The 22,116-nt window shown below is 46.3% G+C and overlaps 2 protein-coding genes across 2 annotated transcripts in view; both read left to right on the top strand.

Annotated features, from left to right (window-relative positions):
- mmp11a (matrix metallopeptidase 11a) overlaps positions 1–17,368 on the top strand; it is a 193,741-nt gene extending 176,373 nt beyond the window's left edge. The window contains exon 9 of the transcript XR_010665532.1: positions 16,900–17,368. The gene's annotated coding sequence lies outside the window, so the exon portion shown is untranslated. The remainder of the gene's footprint in view (positions 1–16,899) is intronic.
- The window catches only part of eeig1a (estrogen-induced osteoclastogenesis regulator 1a), a 30,617-nt gene extending 10,188 nt beyond the window's left edge, over positions 1–20,429 (top strand). The window contains exons 3-12 of the mRNA XM_065951969.1: positions 7,699–7,820; positions 9,263–9,292; positions 11,164–11,280; positions 12,840–12,886; positions 13,627–13,778; positions 14,450–14,554; positions 16,067–16,262; positions 16,344–16,465; positions 16,702–16,771; positions 17,378–20,429. Of these exons, the coding sequence (XP_065808041.1) occupies positions 7,758–7,820; positions 9,263–9,292; positions 11,164–11,280; positions 12,840–12,886; positions 13,627–13,778; positions 14,450–14,554; positions 16,067–16,262; positions 16,344–16,465; positions 16,702–16,771; positions 17,378–17,423 (948 nt within the window). The 5' untranslated portion in view covers positions 7,699–7,757 and the 3' untranslated portion in view covers positions 17,424–20,429. The remainder of the gene's footprint in view (positions 1–7,698; positions 7,821–9,262; positions 9,293–11,163; positions 11,281–12,839; positions 12,887–13,626; positions 13,779–14,449; positions 14,555–16,066; positions 16,263–16,343; positions 16,466–16,701; positions 16,772–17,377) is intronic.
- The last annotated feature ends 1,687 nt before the right edge of the window (positions 20,430–22,116 follow it).

Below are 22,116 nucleotides of genomic sequence, written 5' to 3'. Positions count from 1 at the left end.
CTACCTGTTTACCTGCCCCCCCCCCCCAGGAGACTCACTCCCTTCGGTTGTTCTCCTGGGAACCAGCACAGTTCTTCTAAAACTCTGTGAAGGGAGCACGCTTCCCCTGTGGTGACGCGCGGCCCAGAAAAACACTCGTCTTTAACCCCATCGGGTGCACATTGTGGCCAATCAGCGCAGACGCTTCAACTCGGGTATTAAAGGTGCAATAACGGATTTTTCCTCCTCAACGTCTCCACCCTGAGGTGTGATGGACAAACAACTGACATGTTCAATAGTGCAGAGATTTTTCCTTCTAGTTCCAACATTTTGCCAACAAGAAGAGTCATCTTATGAGCTTTTGAATCGACGGTTTGGTTTCTCCTTTCATCGATTCTCGAGCAGAATACAGACAACCAATAACATGCAGCATCTCTGTGATCCAATAAGCCCCTCCCCCTCCTCAGATCTACGAGTCCAGTTCTCCTGTGAAATAGGTTTTTAATTCAAAGAGTCACAGAGAGCAGGAATCCTTCCCGGATCGTCCTCTTGTGCTGATGTTTCCCACGTCACCTCCGTCAGCCAAATGTCCCTGCGGAGCGCCGTGTTCACAGTTTGGACAAGGTGACAGAAACGCCACTTTCTCTGACAGTAACACTCGTCTGTGTGTGTGTGTGTGTGTGCGATGTAAGTGAGCGTTCAACATTTGTCCTGTGAGCAGAGAGCAGAGAGGAGAGGAAAGGAAGGAAGAGAAGATTGTGAGGAGAGTTGGAGATGGACTTTGTAACAGCTGTTTCCTGTTTTCATCTCACTTTTTCCATCAGTTGGCGTTTTGTTGGGATGTGAGGGAGGTGTGTGTGTGTGTGTGTGTGTGTGGGTGTGTGTGTGTGTTTGGATGTTGTTCCTCTGGTTTCTGTCCAGGTAATCAGAATCTTTCTTCCTCAGTAGAAGTGGATTCCTGTGACACTGATTGTTGGAGGTTGTCTCTCTGAAGCAGCGTGTGGCTCTTTGAGTAGCAGGAACTTAAGAGTCCTCTTAGCATGTTCCCGTCTGCTTTTTCACGGCCTGACTAAAGATGAGTCTAAATGATTCTGCTGATGTATCCAGCATGAATACGTCTCTGCTGTATTTGAGTGGAGGATCAATCTGAAGGTCGAGGGGAGGAGTGATTCTCTCTCTGCAGCAGGACACACAGGATGGTTCAAAGGTTTTTTTTTAATGTCAGTGAGCATCGACACCCCCCCCCCCCCCCGGTCACCTTTTGGTTCATGAACATCCTCAGTGACCCGTCGTCCCTCCGGCTTCCCCCCCTGCTTCCCCCCCTGCTTCGTCCTTACGTCACCGTCCGTCTGCTTCCTCAGCGCTCTGCTCGCTCTGTTTATCTGACGACCCGGCCCGTCCCGGCTGCTGTTTGTGTTTCTGCTGCGACCCGGGGGCCCGGAGCCCCTCGGTCAGGACGGGAGATAACCATCCCAAACACGGTGCTGCTGACATGTTGAGTCATCACATGCGGGGGGTCCTGCAGGGGGGTTTTAATCAGGGGGCTTTTTGTTTACATTGCAGGCTTTCTGATGACTTTAGAGGAGCAGCTTCAGTTTGTCTGAATCACACCGGAGACCTCGTCTGTGTTGCTGCATTTTCTGACTTTCCTTCATTTAATTTTCTGCACAACACGTGCTAACCAAAACACTGAAAGAGAACCCGTCAGATTCAGGAACAGCTCGATTACTGACGGTTTTAAAAACGTGTCATGCTGCAGGTTTGTTGCAGCAGGTGAAAGGTTGAATCATGAGCTGGTTCCTCCTTTCTGTTGAGGCGGCTCAGCATTATATCGTCTTTATTTGATGGAAGGGTTACAAAGCAGAAGGCCCCGTGTCCACCTCGCGTTTCTTAATGAGCGCCAGCATCTTTGAGTGAGTAGAAAGCGTTTTCAGCAGCAGAAAGCGACCGCCTGGAAAGAAGTGCAGCGCACAGCGTCTTTTTTTCCTTTTTGTGTGCGGCCGCTCTGAGCGCTCAAGTTGAAAATATTTCAACTTTTCAGAAAGGTGCTGATGACGTCACCGAAGTTTGCATGTTGTGAATTGAAACCAGTTCCTCCTCTCTGTCCTTGTGGCCCTGCGGTTTCCTTCAACACCATTAAAAACCTCAGCTTCCCTGTTTCGAGATGAGCCGGGGGACGCTTATTGCTCGTCTTTCTAACCCGAGTTTGTCCTCGGTGAAGTAATTCCTCTCATCCTCTCTTCCTCTTCCTGATTTAAGCCTCCTCTCTCTGCTGTCTGGGTTTTCATATCGATGTAAATCCTCTCTTATCGACTTTGTGTTTTATACAGAAACATAAATCTTTGGTTCCATCTCTTGTCGGCGCCCTCGGCCTTTGACCCTCGGCCTGTTCTCTATATCGTGTGTGTAATCGTCGATGATGTCAGAGTCTCACTCGGCTCCAGTTTTTGTTCTTGTAAATATAAAACTCATTTTTCTTCCAGCTGTGCTGAAACCGATCCGCCTGCAGACTTCTGATCTGCTCTCTGTTGTTAAATGATGCGAGCTTTGAGGCTGAGCTTGTTCTTGGAGATCTCCTTTTTTAACCCTTGAAAGACAGACCTCCTGTATATGATCCAGCTCCTTAATGGTTGTCCTTACTGACGGTTTCCACAGGACCTGTGTGTGCAGCTTTCTGTCTCTGCCATGGTTCTGCTCCGTCCGATGGTGCCTTGCCTTCTGTGACACAACAATAAGCCAAAAACACAAATATTCCCACAGGACCAAGAACAAGAATCAGAAACACTTTATGTATCCCAGGGGGGAAATTCAGACGCACATTAGCATTCATAAATCTGTATAATAGGGATGGTAATAAAAGAAGGAATATAAAGGAGCAGACAGCTGAGGTGTCTTGTACAGAGGGAGTTAAAGGGTTAAAGGAGATCTAACAGCTGAGACATTGTAAAGTAGATTTCTTCTCTTAGGTTTCAGTGACCCGATGTTCCTCCTTTCTCTGCAGGGCGGTGTGAGTGGGAAACATCAGGTTCTGGTCGGCTTTGGGCGGTTAGAAATGAAGTTTAAATTTGTGTGTGATTTGCACTGATTCGGTTCGACTGAAGCTTACAAGACGATGAAAATGAGGCCTGCAGGACGACTGCATGAAAGAGGACGTGCACAATGAGGGGCTTTGTGTGGCACTGTGCAGGCGTTATCACTCTGAGGAGCGGCTCCAGTGTCTGCTCTCTCTCTCTGGCCTGCTTCTACAGCTTCTCTGTGTTATTGTTGGAAGTCTTAAAAGATGTGCAACAACACCCACATCATACAAAGTAGACAACGATAACCTCCAGAGCAGATGTTTCTTTTTCTTCTGATTAAACTCTTCGCCTCCCGTGTCTGTAAGTTTCTCTTTTCTTCATCGCACCGATTAGATTAACTGCAAAATAACAAATGCATTGCAAAACTGAGAGCAAGGGTTAAGTTTAGTGTTCAATTATAAAAAAAACAAGGCACACAAAGAGAATCAAAAGGAATGTGTGCAGGACTTTGTCTGCATTAAAAACATGAATTAGCCAACACTGGGAACAGAGAACTTCTACTTGTTTTCCCGTGATATCAAAACCGACATTGATGGCGTTTGATTTTTACTAGAATCAAATTTAAGTTAAAAATTCTGACATCATGACATGAAGGTCTTAGTCCTCGTGTCCACCTGTTATATTTACAGGGCAGTAAAGCGGATAACGGCCGCTGTATGTGCGACACTGCTCCGTTACTTTTTAACTGTTACTTGTTTACTGTGTGTAAACTTTTTTTATATTTGAGATCGTTTATTTCCCGATCAGACGCGGAGCGAGGACGCTGTGAGTACAAGAGACGATCTGTAGGAGACAAAACTATATGGGGAATATCAAACATCTGGAAAGATTTGGAAAAGTTGAAAGATTTTCAACTCGGAGAAGCCGCTCAAACAAAGGTGAAGCGCTCAGAAATAAGATGCTGGGTGCTGCACTTTTTCCCCTGGCGGCCGCTTTCTACTCATTGAAAACTATGGAGACACAGACGCTCAGAACAAAGACGGCAGGTGGACACAGGGCCTAAGGAAGTTATTAGATTGCAGCATCATTTGTTTCTTTGTTTTTTAAATGTGTTTGTAGTGGCCGTTGGTTCCTAAATAAGGGAGGTAAAGTCTGAGTTTGGATAATGAGCTGCAGAAACAGACTCCTGTTGGTTTCTGTTAAATGTTACTCCTCATCCTCCTCCTGCACAAACACTCAAACGTGTGAGGATACATGGAGTGAACAGAACAAGAGTAAAGGTCGCAGGTGAAATAAAAACCCGAACGTGGAGACGGCCTATAAAACTGTCGGAGCGGCTGAAGTGTTGTTGTGGCCGCTCGGCCGCTCCTCCTCCTCCGAGCTGCTGGCAGGCCGAGCGGCCGTGTGGAGCCGAGGAGTGTGAGGTTTCCATGGAGTCTGAACAAAGCCATCTGGACTGAGGAATGTGGTTTGGAACGCTCCCTGCTACACACTAGATGACCATTAGTGTGGGTCCTGATAAGAGCTCAGTGTGTGTGTGTGTGTGTGTGTGTGTGTGTGTGTGTGTGTTCCCGCTCTTCTGAGAACCTCTCTTGTTTCCAGGGATAAACAGACGAGGAGAAATCCTCCCCGTGAGGTCACCATGTTTCACGGCTCTCTCTCCAAGTGTTTGTTTTGTAGGTGTCAGACATCGTGATTGTTTTGTGTTTCCTTGATGCAGAACCTCAACTTTTTGAATTATTCCTAAATCAAACCTCAAAGACTCCTGACTCACGACTCACTGCAGGGAACACAGACTGATCAGTGTTGATTCTGTCGGAGGCTTTACCTCCTTTTGCTCCTCGTTTCAGAGCAAAAGAACTTGAATCTTGAATCCTGTTTTTTCCTACTAAGTGGTCGCCTGTATGCCCCGCTCCACAGGCGCTGATGTTTGCTGTTATGAAATGTGTTATCAAAAAGAATCCATAAAAAGCTTGCACCTATTTGTTTTCTGCAAATGTCACCTTGATTTGTGAAAAAGGATGAAAAGAAGAGAAGTGCTAAAAATCCAATGATGGCACATTTAGATGGATAATGATGAAGGGGGAGGGGAGGTGAGAGGAGCAGCTGCTGCTTTGTGGTGTGTGTGTGTGTGTGTGTGTGTGTGTGTGTGTGTGTGTGTGTGTGTGTGTGTGTGTGTGTGTGTGTGTGTGTGTGTGTGTGTGTGTGTGTGTGTGTGTGTGTGTGTGTGTGTGTGTGTGTGTGTGTGTGTGTGTGTGTGTGTGTGTGTGTGTGTGTGTGTTCCTTCTGTCTGATGCTGAATCTCTCACTTGCTTGTTTTGACTCTAGAATTGATTTAAATTCAAATTAATTAATCAAATTAAACTTTTATTATTGATTAAGGATCAAATATTTAAAATGGGTACTGCAGTCTGAATTATAAACATCATAGAGAGCTGTCCCCCCCTCCTCTCTAGAGTGGATGCTCACTCAGGTCACCATGTGGTGGACTCTGAAGCTTCAGTGTTTATCCAGCTCTGCATGGGTCTGTAAACCTTTCTGTGTTCTAACCTCTCTCCATTTTTCAAAAGCATCTCCAATATTGATCCTAGTTTGAGCACGTTTCTGCTCGTGGAGCTTATTAGAAACATGCAGAGGCTTTTTAGGTCGGGTACAATCACTTCTATCTGAACCACTTCTCTTGACCGCTTCCATCGCTGCAACACCTGTTGACCTGATAACTGCTCTCATATCTGACAAACCGAGGGGCGTCCAAAACGGCCGTGTGGGGGCGGGTCTTAAAAGCGCCTACCTTCTCTGGTCCAAACAAATCCAGAGCATTCAGGAGCAGAATCTAAAGTTAGAAGGAGGACATACTGGCTGCTGCATTGTTGTCAGAGAAGCCAGCACTTCAACATGTTTCCTTAATGATCAGATAGTAAGATACCTTTATCATTTAGCTCTCTACACAGCTCACTGATTGGACCTTAAACGATTTGAACAGATATTTAAATAACTAGTTATTAATGATGGTGGAGTTTAAACATCTCTTACACTCACTCGTCTCTCTCACTCTTTGAGCAGAGATTCACTCACACTCAGCATGAAGCCGTGAGTCTGTGATTTATACGTGTTGGAATTAAAAGAGGCGTCGTGCAGTTTAAATGTCTCCAGAAACATTTGAATGTTCAGGCTGAAATTCTCCCTCTCAGCATGTCCATGTCTGGACTGAATCCAAAGAACATTTTAAAATGACCTGTTTGGTATGTAAGAGGAGAAACACTTGGCTGGTTTTCTGGTGATTGACGGGACGTTTACTCAAATGAACGGCGCTCTTTAAGACGGTGGTGTTTAACTTAGACGTGTGGTTATTCACTGAGCTGTGTTGATCCTGTAGTGATACTTAGGACCTGCATGTGAGGGTTCTGAAGTTCCTTTTGAACCTGTAAGTATTCTTAAACATGCTGAAGTGGGCGTCTCCCTGTTTTAGCACCGTTTTTAGCCTCAGTATCGTTCGGCTACTGAAGTAACTCGAGAGAGAGAGAGGAATTAAATCACCTGCGAGAGATTGTTGTCGAGTCTTGAGTTTGGCATTTTCTCATCTTCGGACTGCACGTTTTGTAGACACATGCACGTCACAGCGGGAGGTCAGGGTGCTGGGTGGAGCGTGCAGGAAAAGGAGTGTTCAGAAATGTCTCCTGTTTGTGAGTTAATATCAGGACGACATGAGGACACAACACAAACACGATACAGTTTAATGTTGGTTGTGTTAGCATTACACGCTTCTAAGGTCGTCAAAAGAACGTCCCGAGTCAACCGTCACAAAGCAGAACAGTACAATCCAGTCAGAGGACAGAGTCTCTGCAGACACAGTCACCACCACACATGTACGGAGGCCCAGAAGGGACAATGAGAAGTCTGTCTTTTATTTTGAAGGTCCCTACATTAGTCTGTCTTTTATTTTGAAGGCCCCTACATAAGTCTGTCTTTTATTTTGAAGGCCCCTACATAAGTCTGTGTTTTATTTTGAAGGTCCCTACATAAGTCTGTCTTTTATTTTGAAGGTCCCTACATTAGTCTGTCTTTTATTTTGAAGGCCCCTACATAAGTCTGTGTTTTATTTTGAAGGCCCCTACATAAGTCTGTGTTTTATTTTGAAGGTCCCTACATAAGTCTGTCTTTTATTTTGAAGGTCCCTACATTAGTCTGTCTTTTATTTTGAAGGCCCCTACATAAGTCTGTGTTTTATTTTGAAGGCCCCTACATAAGTCTGTGTTTTATTTTGAAGGAACTAGCTGCTGACTCTATTGAAGTGTGCTGTGATGTAAAGTTCAGTATTGTGGTTGAAATCACTGGAATCCTCTAAATGTCCTAAACAGAATGTCTCTGGTGTCAGAAGCCATGAGAATCAGCTCGCTGGTCGGGTCCGTTTTGGAAAACGTTGCTCACAACATGTTTTCTCTCCGTGGACATCCTGCATCACGAGGCTGAGACACGATGATATAACAGGAAAAAATGTGCTGTTCTGGCGTCCGAGGACAGAACGAATCGTAATGATAGGTTTTGATGTGTTTACAGGGAGCCTGACCTCTGATCTGTGTGGAAACAGACTTTAATGTTTCTCTCTTTTATTCCCTCCTTAATGACTCTGCTGAATCATTCATAGAGGCACCATGTGAGTGTTCATCTGAGATTTATCACTTCCTGTTTGTGTCTCCTCACAGGGTGGAGGTTCAGGAGAACTGTGTCCGCTGGAGGAAGAGGTTCACCTTCGTGTCCAAGATGAGCGCCAACCCTCACACGGGAGTCCTGGATCCGTCCGTCTGCAGGCTGTCAGTCAGGAAGGTAGGACTCCTCAAGCTGCAGAGACACAGATCAGCAGGGGGTCTTTGAACCGGCGGTGACGAAAACTACGCTCCTAATGAGTCAAAACTAGGGCGAGACTGGGGCGCTGGTGGCTCAGTGGTTAGAGCGCGTGTCTCATGTATGGAGGCTGTAGTCCTCCAAGCGGGCGGCCGGGGTTCAAATCCAGCCTGTGGCTCCTTTCCCACATGTCATTCCCTGCTCTCTCTCTCTCCCTGATTTCTCACTCTATCCACCTATCTCTCAATTAAAGGCACAAAAAGCCCAAAAATAAATCTTTAAAAAACTCGAGCGAGACTGATTTTTGGGGTCGATACCGACGCCGCCTATATCAGGAATAGAAAAAAATCAGATATCGATATATCAACCGATTTCTTTCTTAGATCTAAGTTAGATAGATATACATAGATATACATTAAACACGTTTATCGCTCAGGTGACGTTATCAAACACGTGTGGAAAAGATCTTTAATGTAGACCAGATGGACTGAGCATGTACGTCTCTCTGGTAAGTGTCACAGGACGCTTTCCTGTCTTTTGAAACTCTTGGCCTCAGGTCCTGTTTACGACACAACAACGATTTCAGCTGGAACTCAAACCTTTTGTTGCGTTTAGGATCTTTGTTACACGACGACGCGTGTTCCTGGGTGACTATAAAATGCAAAGTTTTTGAAACAGCAGTGTCTCCGTCGTCGTGTTACTTACGATACGCAGCTCCTCTGAAGATGCAACCGGCATCGAGCCTCCAAACATGAGACGTGACTGTGAAGAGATTCAGCTCGGGGATCAGAGACTCACTGAAAAGAGCTTTTCACCGTCACCACCGGACCAATGAGTTCAAATCTGAGTTTTATTTGACGGGTTACTCTGTGATATTCAGGAGATTAAGAGTCAAAGAGAAAATGGTCGGTCGATGTGTTGTGTAAACCAAAACTAAAGGATCGTTAGAGAGTAGAGGCCGAGAGCTCAGGAGCTCCCAGGAGGGGACGACATTAGGGATGTAGAAAAATGTCTTCCATTAACGTTGATTTCTTCTGGTTAGACCATGATGAAAAACATCTTCTGTAGAGAAAAGACGCAGCATGCAGCTTTGTAATGTTGAACCTCTGCTGCTGTGTTTCTGATTAACCCTCGAGGGTCGGGCGCACATCATCACCAGTGAACTGCGTCCTCTTACAGACGAAGCTGACTCTTTGTCAGACTGCTTAAAGACGTTTTGGAGACACAAACTTCTTCTCAGGTTATTTTTGTGCGTCGTCTCGATGGTGAAACCTCCCGTGTGAGCGTCTGCTCTAACATAACCACGAGTGAGGTCTGAAGCTGTAATTTGGCGCCCTGTAATCTCCTGACTGTGTAATATGAGGACGGATCAGTTTGGATTCTCTGGCTTCATTTTCTGTCTTCCTGTTTTTTTCTCTCTGCAGGAACTCAAAGGAGGAAAAGCATATTCGAAGGTAAGAACCCCCCGAGTCTCCGTGTCATAAACACGTCGTCACGGTAACAGACCAGTTCATGTCAGCGCCTGTAAACTTAAAGCCTCTTCATGTAAATATTAGCATTTCTAACCGCTTGTTCACGCTGGGTTCGCAGGGCGTGACTGTAAATTACAAGCCGACTTTTATACGCTCACATATTCTCGGAAACAGCAGAACACCCCCGCCGACGGCTCGCTGACGGTCACTGTGCTCGCTCGTGAATAAAACACAAGGCCACATCTCTCATAAAGATAAACTACCTTTTGGTCCTTGCACGTCGTCGGCCCAACAGGAACCGTTTCCTCTTGTTTCCCACGTTTCTCCATTTAGATTTCCTCCAGTCTAAATTTACCTCGCTTCCCTCCTTAGAAGTCGACTTCCTTGAACGCTCACCTATGAAAACAGGAGCTGCTTAAAGAAAGGGAAACCTGGAGGGGGGAAGAATGGGGACCTTTAGCTGGAGAAAGCTGCAGAGTTAATTTAAAATAACAACATGTGGTGCAGACAAAAGAAGAAGCTGTGAGGTTTATTTAGTGATCAGGGTCATGTAAGCAGGGTCGCTATCTCAGGCTGCATGTAGGTCAGGGAACAACTCAGACCTTTGAAATGTCTGCAGAATAACGGCGCTCACACATTAAACTCATGATCAGTAAAGTGGAGGACATGAGTCACTTAACTGTCAAGTATTTCATGCTTTTAAGGCAGTTTTTTCTTACCACTGTAACTTTAGCTGCTTTGCTAAAGTGCTCATGATGGATAGGCCGGCTCTTTGTAACATAACAATGAGTAAGGTCTTTTACCTGCTCTTTGTAACATAACAATGAGTAAGGTCTTTTACCTGCTTTTTGTAACATAACAATGAGTAAGGTCTTTTACCTGCTCTTTGTAACATAACAATGAGTAAGGTCTTTTACCTGCTCTTTGTAACATAACAATGAGTAAGGTCTTTTACCTGCTTTTTGTAACATAACAATGAGTAAGGTCTTTTACCTGCTCTTTGTAAAGTGTCTTGAGATAACACTTGTTATGAGTTGACGCTATACAAATAAAAATGTATTGATTGATGGTCAGAAGAAGCCTCTCTAATTGGCCTGATTAGTAAATTTCCCTTCTTTGTCACACCTGTACCAGCTGTTTTATTGTCCTAAATAAAGAAGTTTGAAACTTGTAATGGAGCATTGGCAGGATGTTTTTCGCCCCTGTCTCGTCTGTATTTCAATATGAATGTCGCGGGGGGGGGGGGGGGGCTAAGTGATCCCCTCCTCAGAGGCAACACAGGGGCGAGGTGGGATCGCTGGAGCCAGCCAGCGGGAGAAAACAGCACCTAAAAACATTTATATTGGTTTAGCAACAGGGTAACATCGATGTCCCGGTCTGTGACTTCACGTTGCATTGCTGTGTTTTGGAAGTGTGAGAGCGGGAGCTCCACATACACACACAGTCAGACATGCACACACACACACACAGCGCTGCACTCCCCCGCTCCCACGCCCCCTGCGTCCCCCCATCACGCTTCCTCCTTCAGATTGAAGGCGAGACGGGGGGGGTTATTATCTGGTCTGAAAAAGGTCTATTATCAGCTAACTGTTTAGGATCTAAATATCCTCCAGGGACTCTTTAAAAGTACCAGTCTGTGGACTTTGTCTCGTGGTCCCTGCAGCCTGTCATTCATACAAAAAACCTTCAGAAGCCTGTGATGGGAAAGCCGTGAACGGGCGTTGCAGAGATCTCTCATCTCTTCAAAAACACTTTGCCAAAAATAAATCCCAGTGAAGCCTTCCATTAGTGAGTCTAGATTTAACTCGCCCTCTCTCTCTCTCTCTCTCTCTGTCTCTGTCTCTCGCCCTCAGCTGGGCTTCACAGACCTCAACATGGCCGAGTTTGCGGGTTCGGGCTCCACCGTGCGCTGCTGTCTGCTGGAGGGATACGACACCAAGAACACACGGCAGGACAACTCCATACTCAAGGTGACGAGACTGAACGAGGGAATGTCGAGCTCAGAACACAGGATGAACTTTAGTGTTTACGTTCTTCAATATGTCTCTTTAACCGTCTGTACCTTCAGCAGGTCTCAGTGCCTAAAGCAAGCTCGATCATTAACTCTGACTCTGACCTTTGCATTGATTGTTTCCACTCCACCGATGTGTTCAGAGGAAACCAGAGAGGAGAGGTTGAAGACCAGTTCTTCCTTTTGTTACATAAAACTGCTGGAGGGGCTTTTGTTTCAAGACTTCAGGAAGTGAAACTGTATCCATGTAGCACTAATACGTGCCGCACAAATGAAAGCAAACAAACTAAATCGTAGAAATCACAGGGTCAGACGGGGTCAAACTAAGATCAGGCAAACGCAGAAGGAAGTGGAGGAGAGTTTCTCGAGGTCTCGTCTGCAACAGTTTTTTGAAACGGTCCAAAGATTCTGCAGATCTGATGGATTGCGGGAGCAGATCCCAGAGGGCGAGAGACAAAGCGTAATCACCTTTTAGTTTTTAAGTTAGAGCGAGGGATTGAAAGCAGGCCGAGGTTAGATGAGTGGACGAGCGGTGAAACATGGAACAAGGAGGTCAGAAATAGAGACATGTACAGTAATGTAGACGAGAGAGGATAAAAGTGTGTATTCATATTTCTAGATGTGAAGAGGAGGGTGTTGGTCTGATATTTCTTAGCTCAGTGGTATTATTGGTCACACATTGGTCCTAAGATAAGATCCATCTACAGCTGAAAATAAGACTTCAATATCACTTTATCATTCTGCTATTATTGATGCTTTATTTTTCCCAACTTCCTGAAATTCTGTGAAGAAAAAGTAAATCAACCTGTTCTCCTTCAGTGCAGTCAGTAAAAAGCTGCAGCTGAATCAAACGTCTGTGCAGCGCCCCCCAGAGGCCGTAAACACAAACTGCTCTGCCAAACACAGAGCCAAAACAGTCATGAGGAGTTTAGTCATCTGATTCCTCTGAGAGAGAGTTCAGACTCAGACGTCAAGGAGCTTAACGGGAATCTACCCCCGAAGTGTTCCCGGACATCTTACAATGACTTCACCAGAGAGAGAGAGAGAGAGAGAGAGAGAGAGAGAGAGAGAGAGAGAGAGAGAGAGAGAGAGAGAGAGAGAGAGAGAGAGAGAGAGAGAGAGAGAGAGAGAGAGAGAGAGAGAGAGAGAGAGAGAGAGAGAGAGAGAGAGAGAGAGAGAGAGAGAGACTCTCATCGATCTCATTGATCTCATTCTCTGTCTCCATCTTCCTGTCATGAACGTAACTATGGCAGAGATATCAGCAGACCTCCAAGTGACACAGAGAGAGTGTGTGTGTGTGTGTGTGTGTGTGTGTGTGTGTGTGTGTGTGTGTGTGTTTTGCCGATGTGTGCATATGGGTTAACTGAAATGGTCCTCCGTCTCGTCTGTGGGAGTTTTCTGTTGATAAAAGGGAACGCTCCGTCCTGATTTGGGGAAACAGAGAATATCAGAATAGAGAGAACGTGTGCTAAAATGTGAGTTTGTAAAACAATGTTCTTCTTCTGTTGTTTCTTAAAGGTGATCATCGGGATGACCCTGCTGTCTGGAGATCCGTGTTTTAAAACGTGAGTGTGCACATGGACAAGCCTTCACAGAACACGATTTTATCGCCCGCCCCTCACTTAAAAAGATAAAACATCACAACAGTGATCTCTCGATGGTCCATCCGATTACTGTCACCTAGCAACCAAAACCACGGCAACAGAACACAAAAAGACCCCACTTTGTCCCCGTGTCCACCTAGCGTCTTTTTCTGAGCGAGAGAGGAGAGAGCGCCCAGCGTCTCTTCTTCCAAACGCTCTTCCATCTTCGTGCGAGCGCTCAAGTAAAAAATCTTGAAATCGCTTTTCTGCCCGGAAACAAAAACGCCACTTGGCCACTTTCATCCAGACTGCTGCTTGAAATGAAACGTTCCTCCTCTGATCTTCATCTGCTGAACACAGCGGACACACAGGGGTCAAAGGTCAGCTGGATGTTCAGACACATTTGAAAAGAGTGAAGACAAACGTCTTCTGCAGATGTTATTGGTTGTTGATGAAGCGGCCAATCAGACGTCTGTTTGGGGTTAGTGGCTCTCAGCAGAGTCTCTGATCATCCAGGTTTTTATCCTGTTTAAGTGTTTTTTTATGATCTGTAATCACTTCCTCAAGGAGTCCCCTTGTGTCCTGGCGTCCTGGTCGTTTTGACCTGATTATGAGTCGTTGATGATGTCAGCGCTCCTCCGTCCTGTGACTCACTCTCGCTGCAGTCAGGAGAGTCAAAGTAATCGGAGCTCGTTGAATCTGTTTTTTTCTGCGTCCTGCAGGCCTCCCAGCACAGCGAAGTCCATCTCCATCCCGGGCCGGGAACACACCCTGCAGCTGGACTGTAAGGGGGAGGGGACGGCCGAGCACATCCTGGCTGGAGGGGTCTCTCTGGGCCGGGCCTCCAAACCGAGACCCTCCATCATCAGCTCAGGTACGAGTCTCTCACAGCGTGTCACTCCAAGTTCAATTACTAGATCATTCAAGTTTATCTTTAAAGTCTGAGCGGATTAGAGACAACAACCAGACCGGTCCAGACTTCCACATCTGGGTTTTATTTTGCTGGAGGAAGTTTCCTCATTCATAAATAAAACAAGCTGCTGATGTTGAGGACAAATCAGTTTGAATACAAATTCAACTTTAAAAATGGCTTCATGTCCGAGGCTGCAAAAGATTTAGGACTTAAAATGATTCATTTTCTCCTCTGACATGATGCTGTCTCCTCTCTCCTCTCTCCTCTCCTCTCCTGTCTCCTCTCTCCTCTCTCCTCTCCTGTCTCCTCTCTCCTCTCCTCTCCTGTCTCCTCTCCTGTCTCCTCTCTCCTCTCCTGTCTCCTCTCTCCTCTGCTGTCTCCTCTCCTCTCTCCTCTCCTGTCTCCTCTCTCCTCTCCTCTGGAGTTTCCTCTCCTGTCTCCTCTCTCTTGTCCTCTCTCCTCTCCTCTCCTCTCTCCTCTCCCCTCTCCTCTCCTTTTCTCTCTCGTCTCCTCTGCTGTCTCCTTTCTCCTCTGCTGTCTCCTCTCTCCTCTCTCGTCTCTCCTCTCTTTATTGTACATGGTCCCTTTACAAATAAAATAAGTTTTGTTCTCTTCATCATTTGTTGCTGCAGGTCTCCTTGAAGAATCTGAAGTGAACCAGTCCGGTTCTGCAGACGTCTTTCAGTCCGGTCACTCTCGTAACTCGAGCTACGCCAGCCAGCACAGCAAGATCTCAGGTAACACCCCCACCTCGTCTCCTCTGATGTCTCCTCTGATGTCTCCTCTGCTGTCTCCTCTGATCCTCTAATGTCTCCTCTGATCCTCTAATGTCTCCTCTGCTGTCTCCTCTGATGTCTCCTCTGATGTCTCCTCTGATCCTCTAATGTCTCCTCTGATGTCTCCTCTGCTGTCTCCTCTGATCCTCTAATGTCTCCTCTGCTGTCTCCTCTGATGTCTCCTCTGATGTCTCCTCTGATCCTCTAATGTCTCCTCTGCTGTCTCCTCTGCTGTCTCCTCTGATCCTCTAATGTCTCCTCTGCTGTCTCCTCTGTGGTCTCCTCTGCTGTCTCCTCTGATGTCTCCTCTGATCCTCTAATGTCTCCTCTGCTGTCTCCTCTGTGGTCTCCTCTGCTGTCTCCTCTGATGTCTCCTCTGATCCTCTAATGTTTCCTCTGCTGTCTCCTCTGATGTCTCCTCTGATCCTCTAATGTCTCCTCTGCTGTCTCCTCTGTGGTCTCCTCTGCTGTCTCCTCTGTCATCTCCTCTGATGTCTCCTCTGATCCTCTAATGTCTCCTCTGTGGTCTCCTCTGTGGTCTCCTCTGCTGTCTCCTCTGTCATCTCCTCTGATGTCTCCTCTGATCCTCTAATGTTTCCTCTGCTGTCTCCTCTGATGTCTCCTCTGATCCTCTAATGTTTCCTCTGCTGTCTCCTCTGATCCTCTAATGTCTCCTCTGCTGTCTCCTCTGCTGTCTCCTCTGATGTCTCCTCTCATCCTCTAATGTCTCTTCTGCTCTCTCCTCTGTGGTCTCCTCTGCTATCTCCTCTGTCGTCTCCTCTGATGTCTCCTCTGCTGTCTCCTCTGATGTCTCCTCTGCTATCTCCTCTGTCGTCTCCTCTGATGTCTCCTCTGCTGTCTCCTCTGATGTCTCCTCTGCTGTCTCCTCTGATGTCTCCTCTGCTGTCTCCTCTGATGTCTCCTCTGCTGTCTCCTCTGATGTCTCCTCTGCTGTCTCCTCTGATGTCTCCTCTGCTGTCTCCTCTGATGTCTCCTCTGTTGTCTCCTCTGATGTCTCCTCTGCTGTCTCCTCTGCTGTCTCCTCTGTCATCTCCTCTGATGTCTCCTCTGATGTCTCCTCTGATCCTCTGCTGTCTCCTCTGCTGTCTCCTCTGTGGTCTCCTCTGATGTCTCCTCTGTCATCTCCTCTGATGTTTCCTCTGTGGTCTCCTCTGATGTTTCCTCTGCTGTCTCCTCTGATGTCTCCTCTGCTGTCTCCTCTGATGTCTCCTCTGCTGTCTCCTCTGATGTCTCCTCTGTCGTCTCCTCTGATGTCTCCTCTGTCGTCTCCTCTGATGTCTCCTCTGCTGTCTCCTCTGATGTCTCCTCTGATGTCTCCTCTGATGTCTCCTCTGTCGTCTCCTCTGATGTCTCCTCTGTCATCTCCTCTGATGTCTCCTCTGTTGTCTCCTCTGATGTCTCCTCTGTTGTCTCCTCTGATGTCTCCTCTGATGTCTCCTCACTGTCCTGCAGGCTACAGCACTGAGCACTCCTGCTCCTCCAGCCTGTCAGACCTCACACACCGCAGAAACACCTCCACGGGGAGCAGCACCTCGGGGGGGCTGGGCTTCACCACTGACACGCCCACAGAGGGGGAAAGGGACGCCGGACGTCCGGAGAGACCTCCAAGACCCCCGCGGCCTGTCCACCCCCCAAACAGGCCCCCCAGGTACACACACAGAGACCAGTGGATGGTTGAGGTGCTCAGGGCATTTTGATTGACACTTGAACTTCTTCTTCTGTGTTTCAGGAGGAAGCAGGACTCGGTGGAGAGTCACCCCTCCTGGGTGAACGACACGCGCATAGACGCCGACGACATCGTGGAGAAAATCGTGCAAAGCCAAAACTTTGCAGATATTCACAACACTGAAGGTACGGCGAGCGCTGCAGAAATAATCCAGAGAGTGTCCTCCTGTAAAAAGTTTATGGGACATCTTTGTTTTTAAAGAGGTGAACGCTGCTCGTGTTCCTCCTCCTCGTGTTCCTCCTCCTCGTGTTCCTCCTCCTCGTGTTCCTCCTCCTCGTGTTCCTCCTCCTCGTGTTCCTCCTCCTCGTGTTCCTCCTCCTCACCGCTCTGCTCACCGTGTTTCTGTGTTTGTGGTTTTCAGACAGCAACCTGCGTCTGTTCGTCAGCAGAGATGGAACCACTGCGCTCAGCGGCATCAGGCTCGGAAACAGGTGAGCAGACATTTTTTTATTTCTCCTTCTTTTCTTCTCTCCCCTTTCTGTTCCGACCTAGAGACGCTTTCACATCCGAAATCCTGAAAATATCTAGATAACTTCATTAGAGCACGGAGATGGTAGAGGTGGCGTGCAGACAGTCTATGGTCGTGCAGCGATCACAGGGAATAAAGGTCACCACCCCCTCCCACTGGCCCCTCCCACTGGCCCCTCCCACTGGCCCCTGCCACTGCCTCCAGGTGAATTCTCCTGATTATATCCTGCTGTGTTCGCACATCAGCTCACTCTGACTTTCTGCAGGATAAATATGAGGAGGCTGGAGGAGAAACTTCAGGTGGAGAGAGAAACATTCAGATGTTTGTGTGATCACATGACGCTCAGACTGAACACTTCAGGAGTTTTTCAGGAGTTTTTCAGGAGTTTTTCAGGAGTTTTCTGCATGTTTGAAAGAACTATGAGTCACTCTCTCTCTCTTCCTCTTTTCAATCGGTCACTTTCAGTTTTAGTATCAGTTTTACTGTATCAGTTCTGCTTTCATCACGTCTTCAAATGTGTCGAAACTACCAGCTGACCTTTGACCCCTGTGTGTGTGTGTGTCTGCAGGGTGTCTGCAGGCGGCTATGAGCCTGTGGTGATAGAGAGCCACTAAACGGAGAGCAGGAGGATCGCCTCGTCTGCTGTCTCCGGGGTTTTCTTGGAGCTTCAGCCGGTCTGACGCCGTGAGAAGAGAACCTCGTCAGTTTGCACTTTATGTGAAGTTTGTGTCCGTCTGCTCGTCTGCACTCCGCTCAGATGTTTTCAGAGTGAACGAGCCACATGCAAAGAAACGTTTCTGTAACACTGCCTCGTGTTATTTTTAGTTTAAGGTGCTCTAAATTTAATTTCCCCTGATTTAAACATTACAGAGAAGATACAGACAGTAGAATCATCCGTGTGTTGTAACCATCGACTGTTTATCAACATGGACGACACATCTCTGCCTCCTTCCGTTTTAACAAAGTTGAAGCCAAAACACCACGGCAACGGGCGCTGACATATTGCACTGCCGACGTCGTTTGAAACTAGGAGATCTGACTGGTGGAGTTAACGTCCCGCCCCTTCCTCCTCTAACCCACATTTAAGTTGCCAATAAAAGGTCAAGGAAAGGCAAAGGTTTGCAGCAGACGCTCACGGTTATGGAACGTTCAATGACACAGGAGCCTCATTGGTCAACAGAGCTGTCAATCAGGCCAGGGTTTTTTTTGCGTCAAATAAGAAAATTCAAACAAAAGTGAACACTGATAAATCTGCATGATAAGAACTTTGAGGACAGATCTCTGGTGTGTCTCATCTGTTAACATGGAGGAGGCGGCTTTATGACCGATACTGCAGCCGGCCAGCAGGGGGAGCTCTAAATCTTTTTGGCTTCACTTGGAGGTGGCTGTTGCTCCGTCCATCCTAATATACAGTCGATGGTTATCACTGATGCTCTGTGCTTACTCTGCTGATGGTCAGGCGACCGCGCCCGTTCAAAGTGTCACATTTTAAAACGTTTACTTCTGAAACATCGTCTTGTCCTTTATGAAAGTGAATCAGACACAAACTGAAACGGTAAACTAGGTCTCTCTCCAGCGCTGAGAGAGGTGGCGAGTTTGAGCCCCGCAGAGCAGCTGTGAAGACGCTGAAACTCTGAATCACTTTAGTTTTTGTTTTGAAGCCGTTCCCTGTTGATCGGGGGAAAACGCAGCTGAACCACTTTGTGCCTCTCGAGTTTCTCTCCAATGAGCCTGAAGCACCGACAGCGTGCTGGTGACGGGGAGGAGGGAGACATCTTTAACTTCTTGTTTTTTTTTTGTGTGTCTTATTGTGTTTGCTCTGAGTGTGCAGGTGTAGCCTCACTGGAGATCCCACTGCATCATACGCTGCACTGCTCCGTCTGCATGAAGGATTCAAATCCCTGAGAGATCGTTTGTCTCCTTTCGCAGCCATCTGAAGTTCTAAACAAAGCGTGACGTAAACAGCCGCTTTGTGGTACAGGCTGCTCTGGTTTCACGTTTAGTCGAGATGAAGGAAGTGTTGAAGGATTCCTGCAGCAGCTTGAACTCTTAAAGTCTTTGTCGCCCCCTGGTGGAGCAACGGCCTGCTGTCAGGTTTTATTTAGCTTGAGTCTTTCCTCTTGTGGTGTTTACTTTCTGTCAGTTTACAGCTGACGATCAAACACCACAGAGGCAGAAAGACGAGATGTTTCTGAAGCTCTGACAGAAACAGGAGAAGAGTTAGGATGTTGTAAACCAGCCGGCTGGTTTACACTTTATTCAGTTTGTTTGAGAAGAAAGTTTGAGCTCTGGATGGAAGGATCATTTTCATGTGAGGAGTCTTGAAATCATATTTTTCTGTTTGTAAAAAAAAGAAGAAGAAGAGGGAAAACACTGACAGAATGCAGGGAATTAATTCTCATAAATCTTTAGATTTCACTTGATAACTCGGATGTTTTGATCTGAGATTGTCGAGGAGAAAGTCGAAGCCGCGCTGCAGATGATGTTTAAATTCCTGGTCCATCTAATCTGGACATAATTCACTTCACAGAGGAGGATTAAATATCAGAAAGTAAAAAAAATAGACTCCACAGGGACACCTGTGTTTTGCAAAGGATTGAAACAGACATATCTACGGTGCCCCTGAAGGGACATGCACAGGAATGTATTGAGCTTCAGACGGCTAAAGTGAGAGAAACATAAAAAGCCATCAGTTTACAAATCTGTGTGTAAGGAGTTTCAATCTGTGGTCACAGTTTCAGTTTAATCATGCTCATCTGAGATCGTCTTGTGCTCACCTGAGAGTCTTTGAGGTATCTTCAGCAAACAGAGGAGACAAAAGAGCATGAAGCTTATCGTATCCCAGCCTTTCAGAGAACGTTTGGTGCACATTCAATCATTTCTAGTGATGGAGAGAGACGTTCTCATGAGCACCACAAACTCTCTGGTACACATGCAATACCTTCTCGAGCTCACGGGTCAGTACCGGCAGCTCATGAGCTTATTTTATTTATTTTGTCCTCTTTGGGGCTCCGTACATATCAAACTGAAAAATACTCAAACTTCAAACCTGGAAAAAGCAAATCTGTGGCGTTTTGCAAAACAAGTAAAAACATTTTCATCAACAATTCTTTGTTGCATCAGAAACAATTAAAGAAATCCTTTTGGCCGTTTTTCCCCCATTTACAAACAGAAATCTGCTTTTAAGACTCTCAGTTCGTAGTATTTTTTAAGTTTCTCATCTCGTTCACACTACGCTGGCTCGCTCCGGCTCCTTATATATCAGTTGCACACTTTGTCTTTACACTACCTGTTTGTATTTGAGGTTATTAATCACACGCGTTCTCACGTTTGGGGATGAACCACTGATGTTTACGTCACCGCAGCTTTTAGTTTTCTTTGAAAGCATTTATTTAAATATTTGTGTTCCTTTCTCTTCTTGTCTGGAGGTTTGTAATAAGCTACGCACACGACTCACCTCCCCCCCGAGCTTCTTTATCTTTTAGTAACTCTAATAAATAAATCTATTGTAACAGAGCTAGTATAACCTAAATTTATAGAGAAACACTTATAGTTACTATGATTTTTATTCCGTACTTTTGTGGGTTTTCTGCAGAAATGAAAATAAAAAGCTGATCTGAGATGTTGTTTGTGTCCTGTTTTTAATCAGCTGTTTAGTTGTTGTTGTGGGACATACATCTGTTTTCTTTGGAGCCCCAGAAGTTCTGCAGAATGTAACTTTATCTGGTGGGAACACGTGATTATAATGTGTGCAGAGGATCATTTCTTAGATCGTGTTTTTATTGAACCGTCTTCAGTGTCACAGCCCGGCTCAAGGCTCCACAAAACGAGAGGACACATCACAAGATTTACACTAAAAAAGAAAAAGTCAACATGAAGGCAACTCAACAAAACAGGAGCTAAAATACGGTAAGACATCTTAAAGTCTTAATTTCCTCCAGACTCTTTATGTCCTGACAGAAATGAATAACTCATGTTCTCTGAAAAAGGAACAAAGAAAATCCATCATCTGTATCAGTTTGTAAGTCTGTAAAAACTTCAACCAATGTCTGCCACGAGGTACCAATCTGATGAACCAATCACACGCCTCCCTGTCTCCCTGCTCACTCTCTACCTCTTGTGTGGACTAGCCCACGCTCAAAACATGAGCTGAGGTCCACTTCTGGAGCCACGGCGCTCGTGCATGTAAGTGAGGGGGCGTGGCTTTAGAGGGAGCACAGAGGGGAGGGGGCGTGGCTTTAGAGGGAGCACAGACGGGGAGGGGGTGGGTGCAGACGGAGCACTGAGGGAATGCTACTTTCAAAATCATGACTTTAAGAGTGGAAACGTGTGTGCATTTCAAACACACATTTTCTGACATGTCAGCCTCACACATGACAGATTATCTGCTTTAAGCGTCTTTATAGACGGGTTTCTGTGCAACGTCGTCGCATATATGCGCACACAACCAGGGGGCAGAAAGTGGGCTCCTTTCCGTTGATTTCAATCAGACGAGTAACGATGACGAGGGGTTGTTGTGCGGTTAACTGCACAAACCGCAGAAAAGACGGGTGGAAAATGTTCCATATCCCGGGGGGATCTCATCCGTTTGCGAAAAGAAGAAGGTGATTATGGCTCCAGGCCATTAAAAGGGAGGATTGGGGCCCCGGCGGTCCTAAAGGTGGTGAGAGTCTGTGCAGCGTCCACTTCGTGTCTGGTATGTTTGTGTGGCTGGTGCGATGGATAGATTTATTTGCAAAAGTGAGTGAAACATGAACTTCCTATATCTGCTGTGTGCAGTTAGCTGTTACCAAGATCCCTATGCACGTAAACCCAGGCATCATAAGGTTTACTTTTTAGTCCCTGTCTCTGCCCTCAAAACGCAAAACCCTGAACTCGGGTCATGAAACTTTACATCTTGCACATGACCACAAAGTTCATAATTATATGCGTCTAGGGATTTGTATGCACGCAGATTTTCCTTCATATACACACTGGGCTTCTCTCAGAGATCGGTGTATATGTCGGGCCATTTGGACATATCTGAAATCCATTTGTCATTTGGGCTGTTGTATGGATCTGGTCATTACTAAGGACTCATTTATTTGCATAATCGATGCAGTCCGAGCTACTTAGGCTTCTTATGTAACTGATCTCAGCCATTTCTGAACCAGACCCAGATAACAAGCTAGCTGTAGGCTACATCAAGTCTCCTGTCATGTAGAGTATGTTTACAGTAATATTGGCGGTCAATTTTTGTCTTCTAAATGTATGTGGCAGGCCGTAAACAAGCCACGTCGTAAACATTTTTACATTGACTTAGTTAGC

Source organism: Labrus bergylta, chromosome 2 (assembly GCF_963930695.1).
Source record: "Labrus bergylta chromosome 2, fLabBer1.1, whole genome shotgun sequence".
Classification (NCBI taxonomy): domain Eukaryota; kingdom Metazoa; phylum Chordata; class Actinopteri; order Labriformes; family Labridae; genus Labrus; species Labrus bergylta.
The sequence above is the reverse complement of the archived record's forward strand: the minus strand, read 5'-3'. Positions and strand labels throughout refer to the sequence as shown.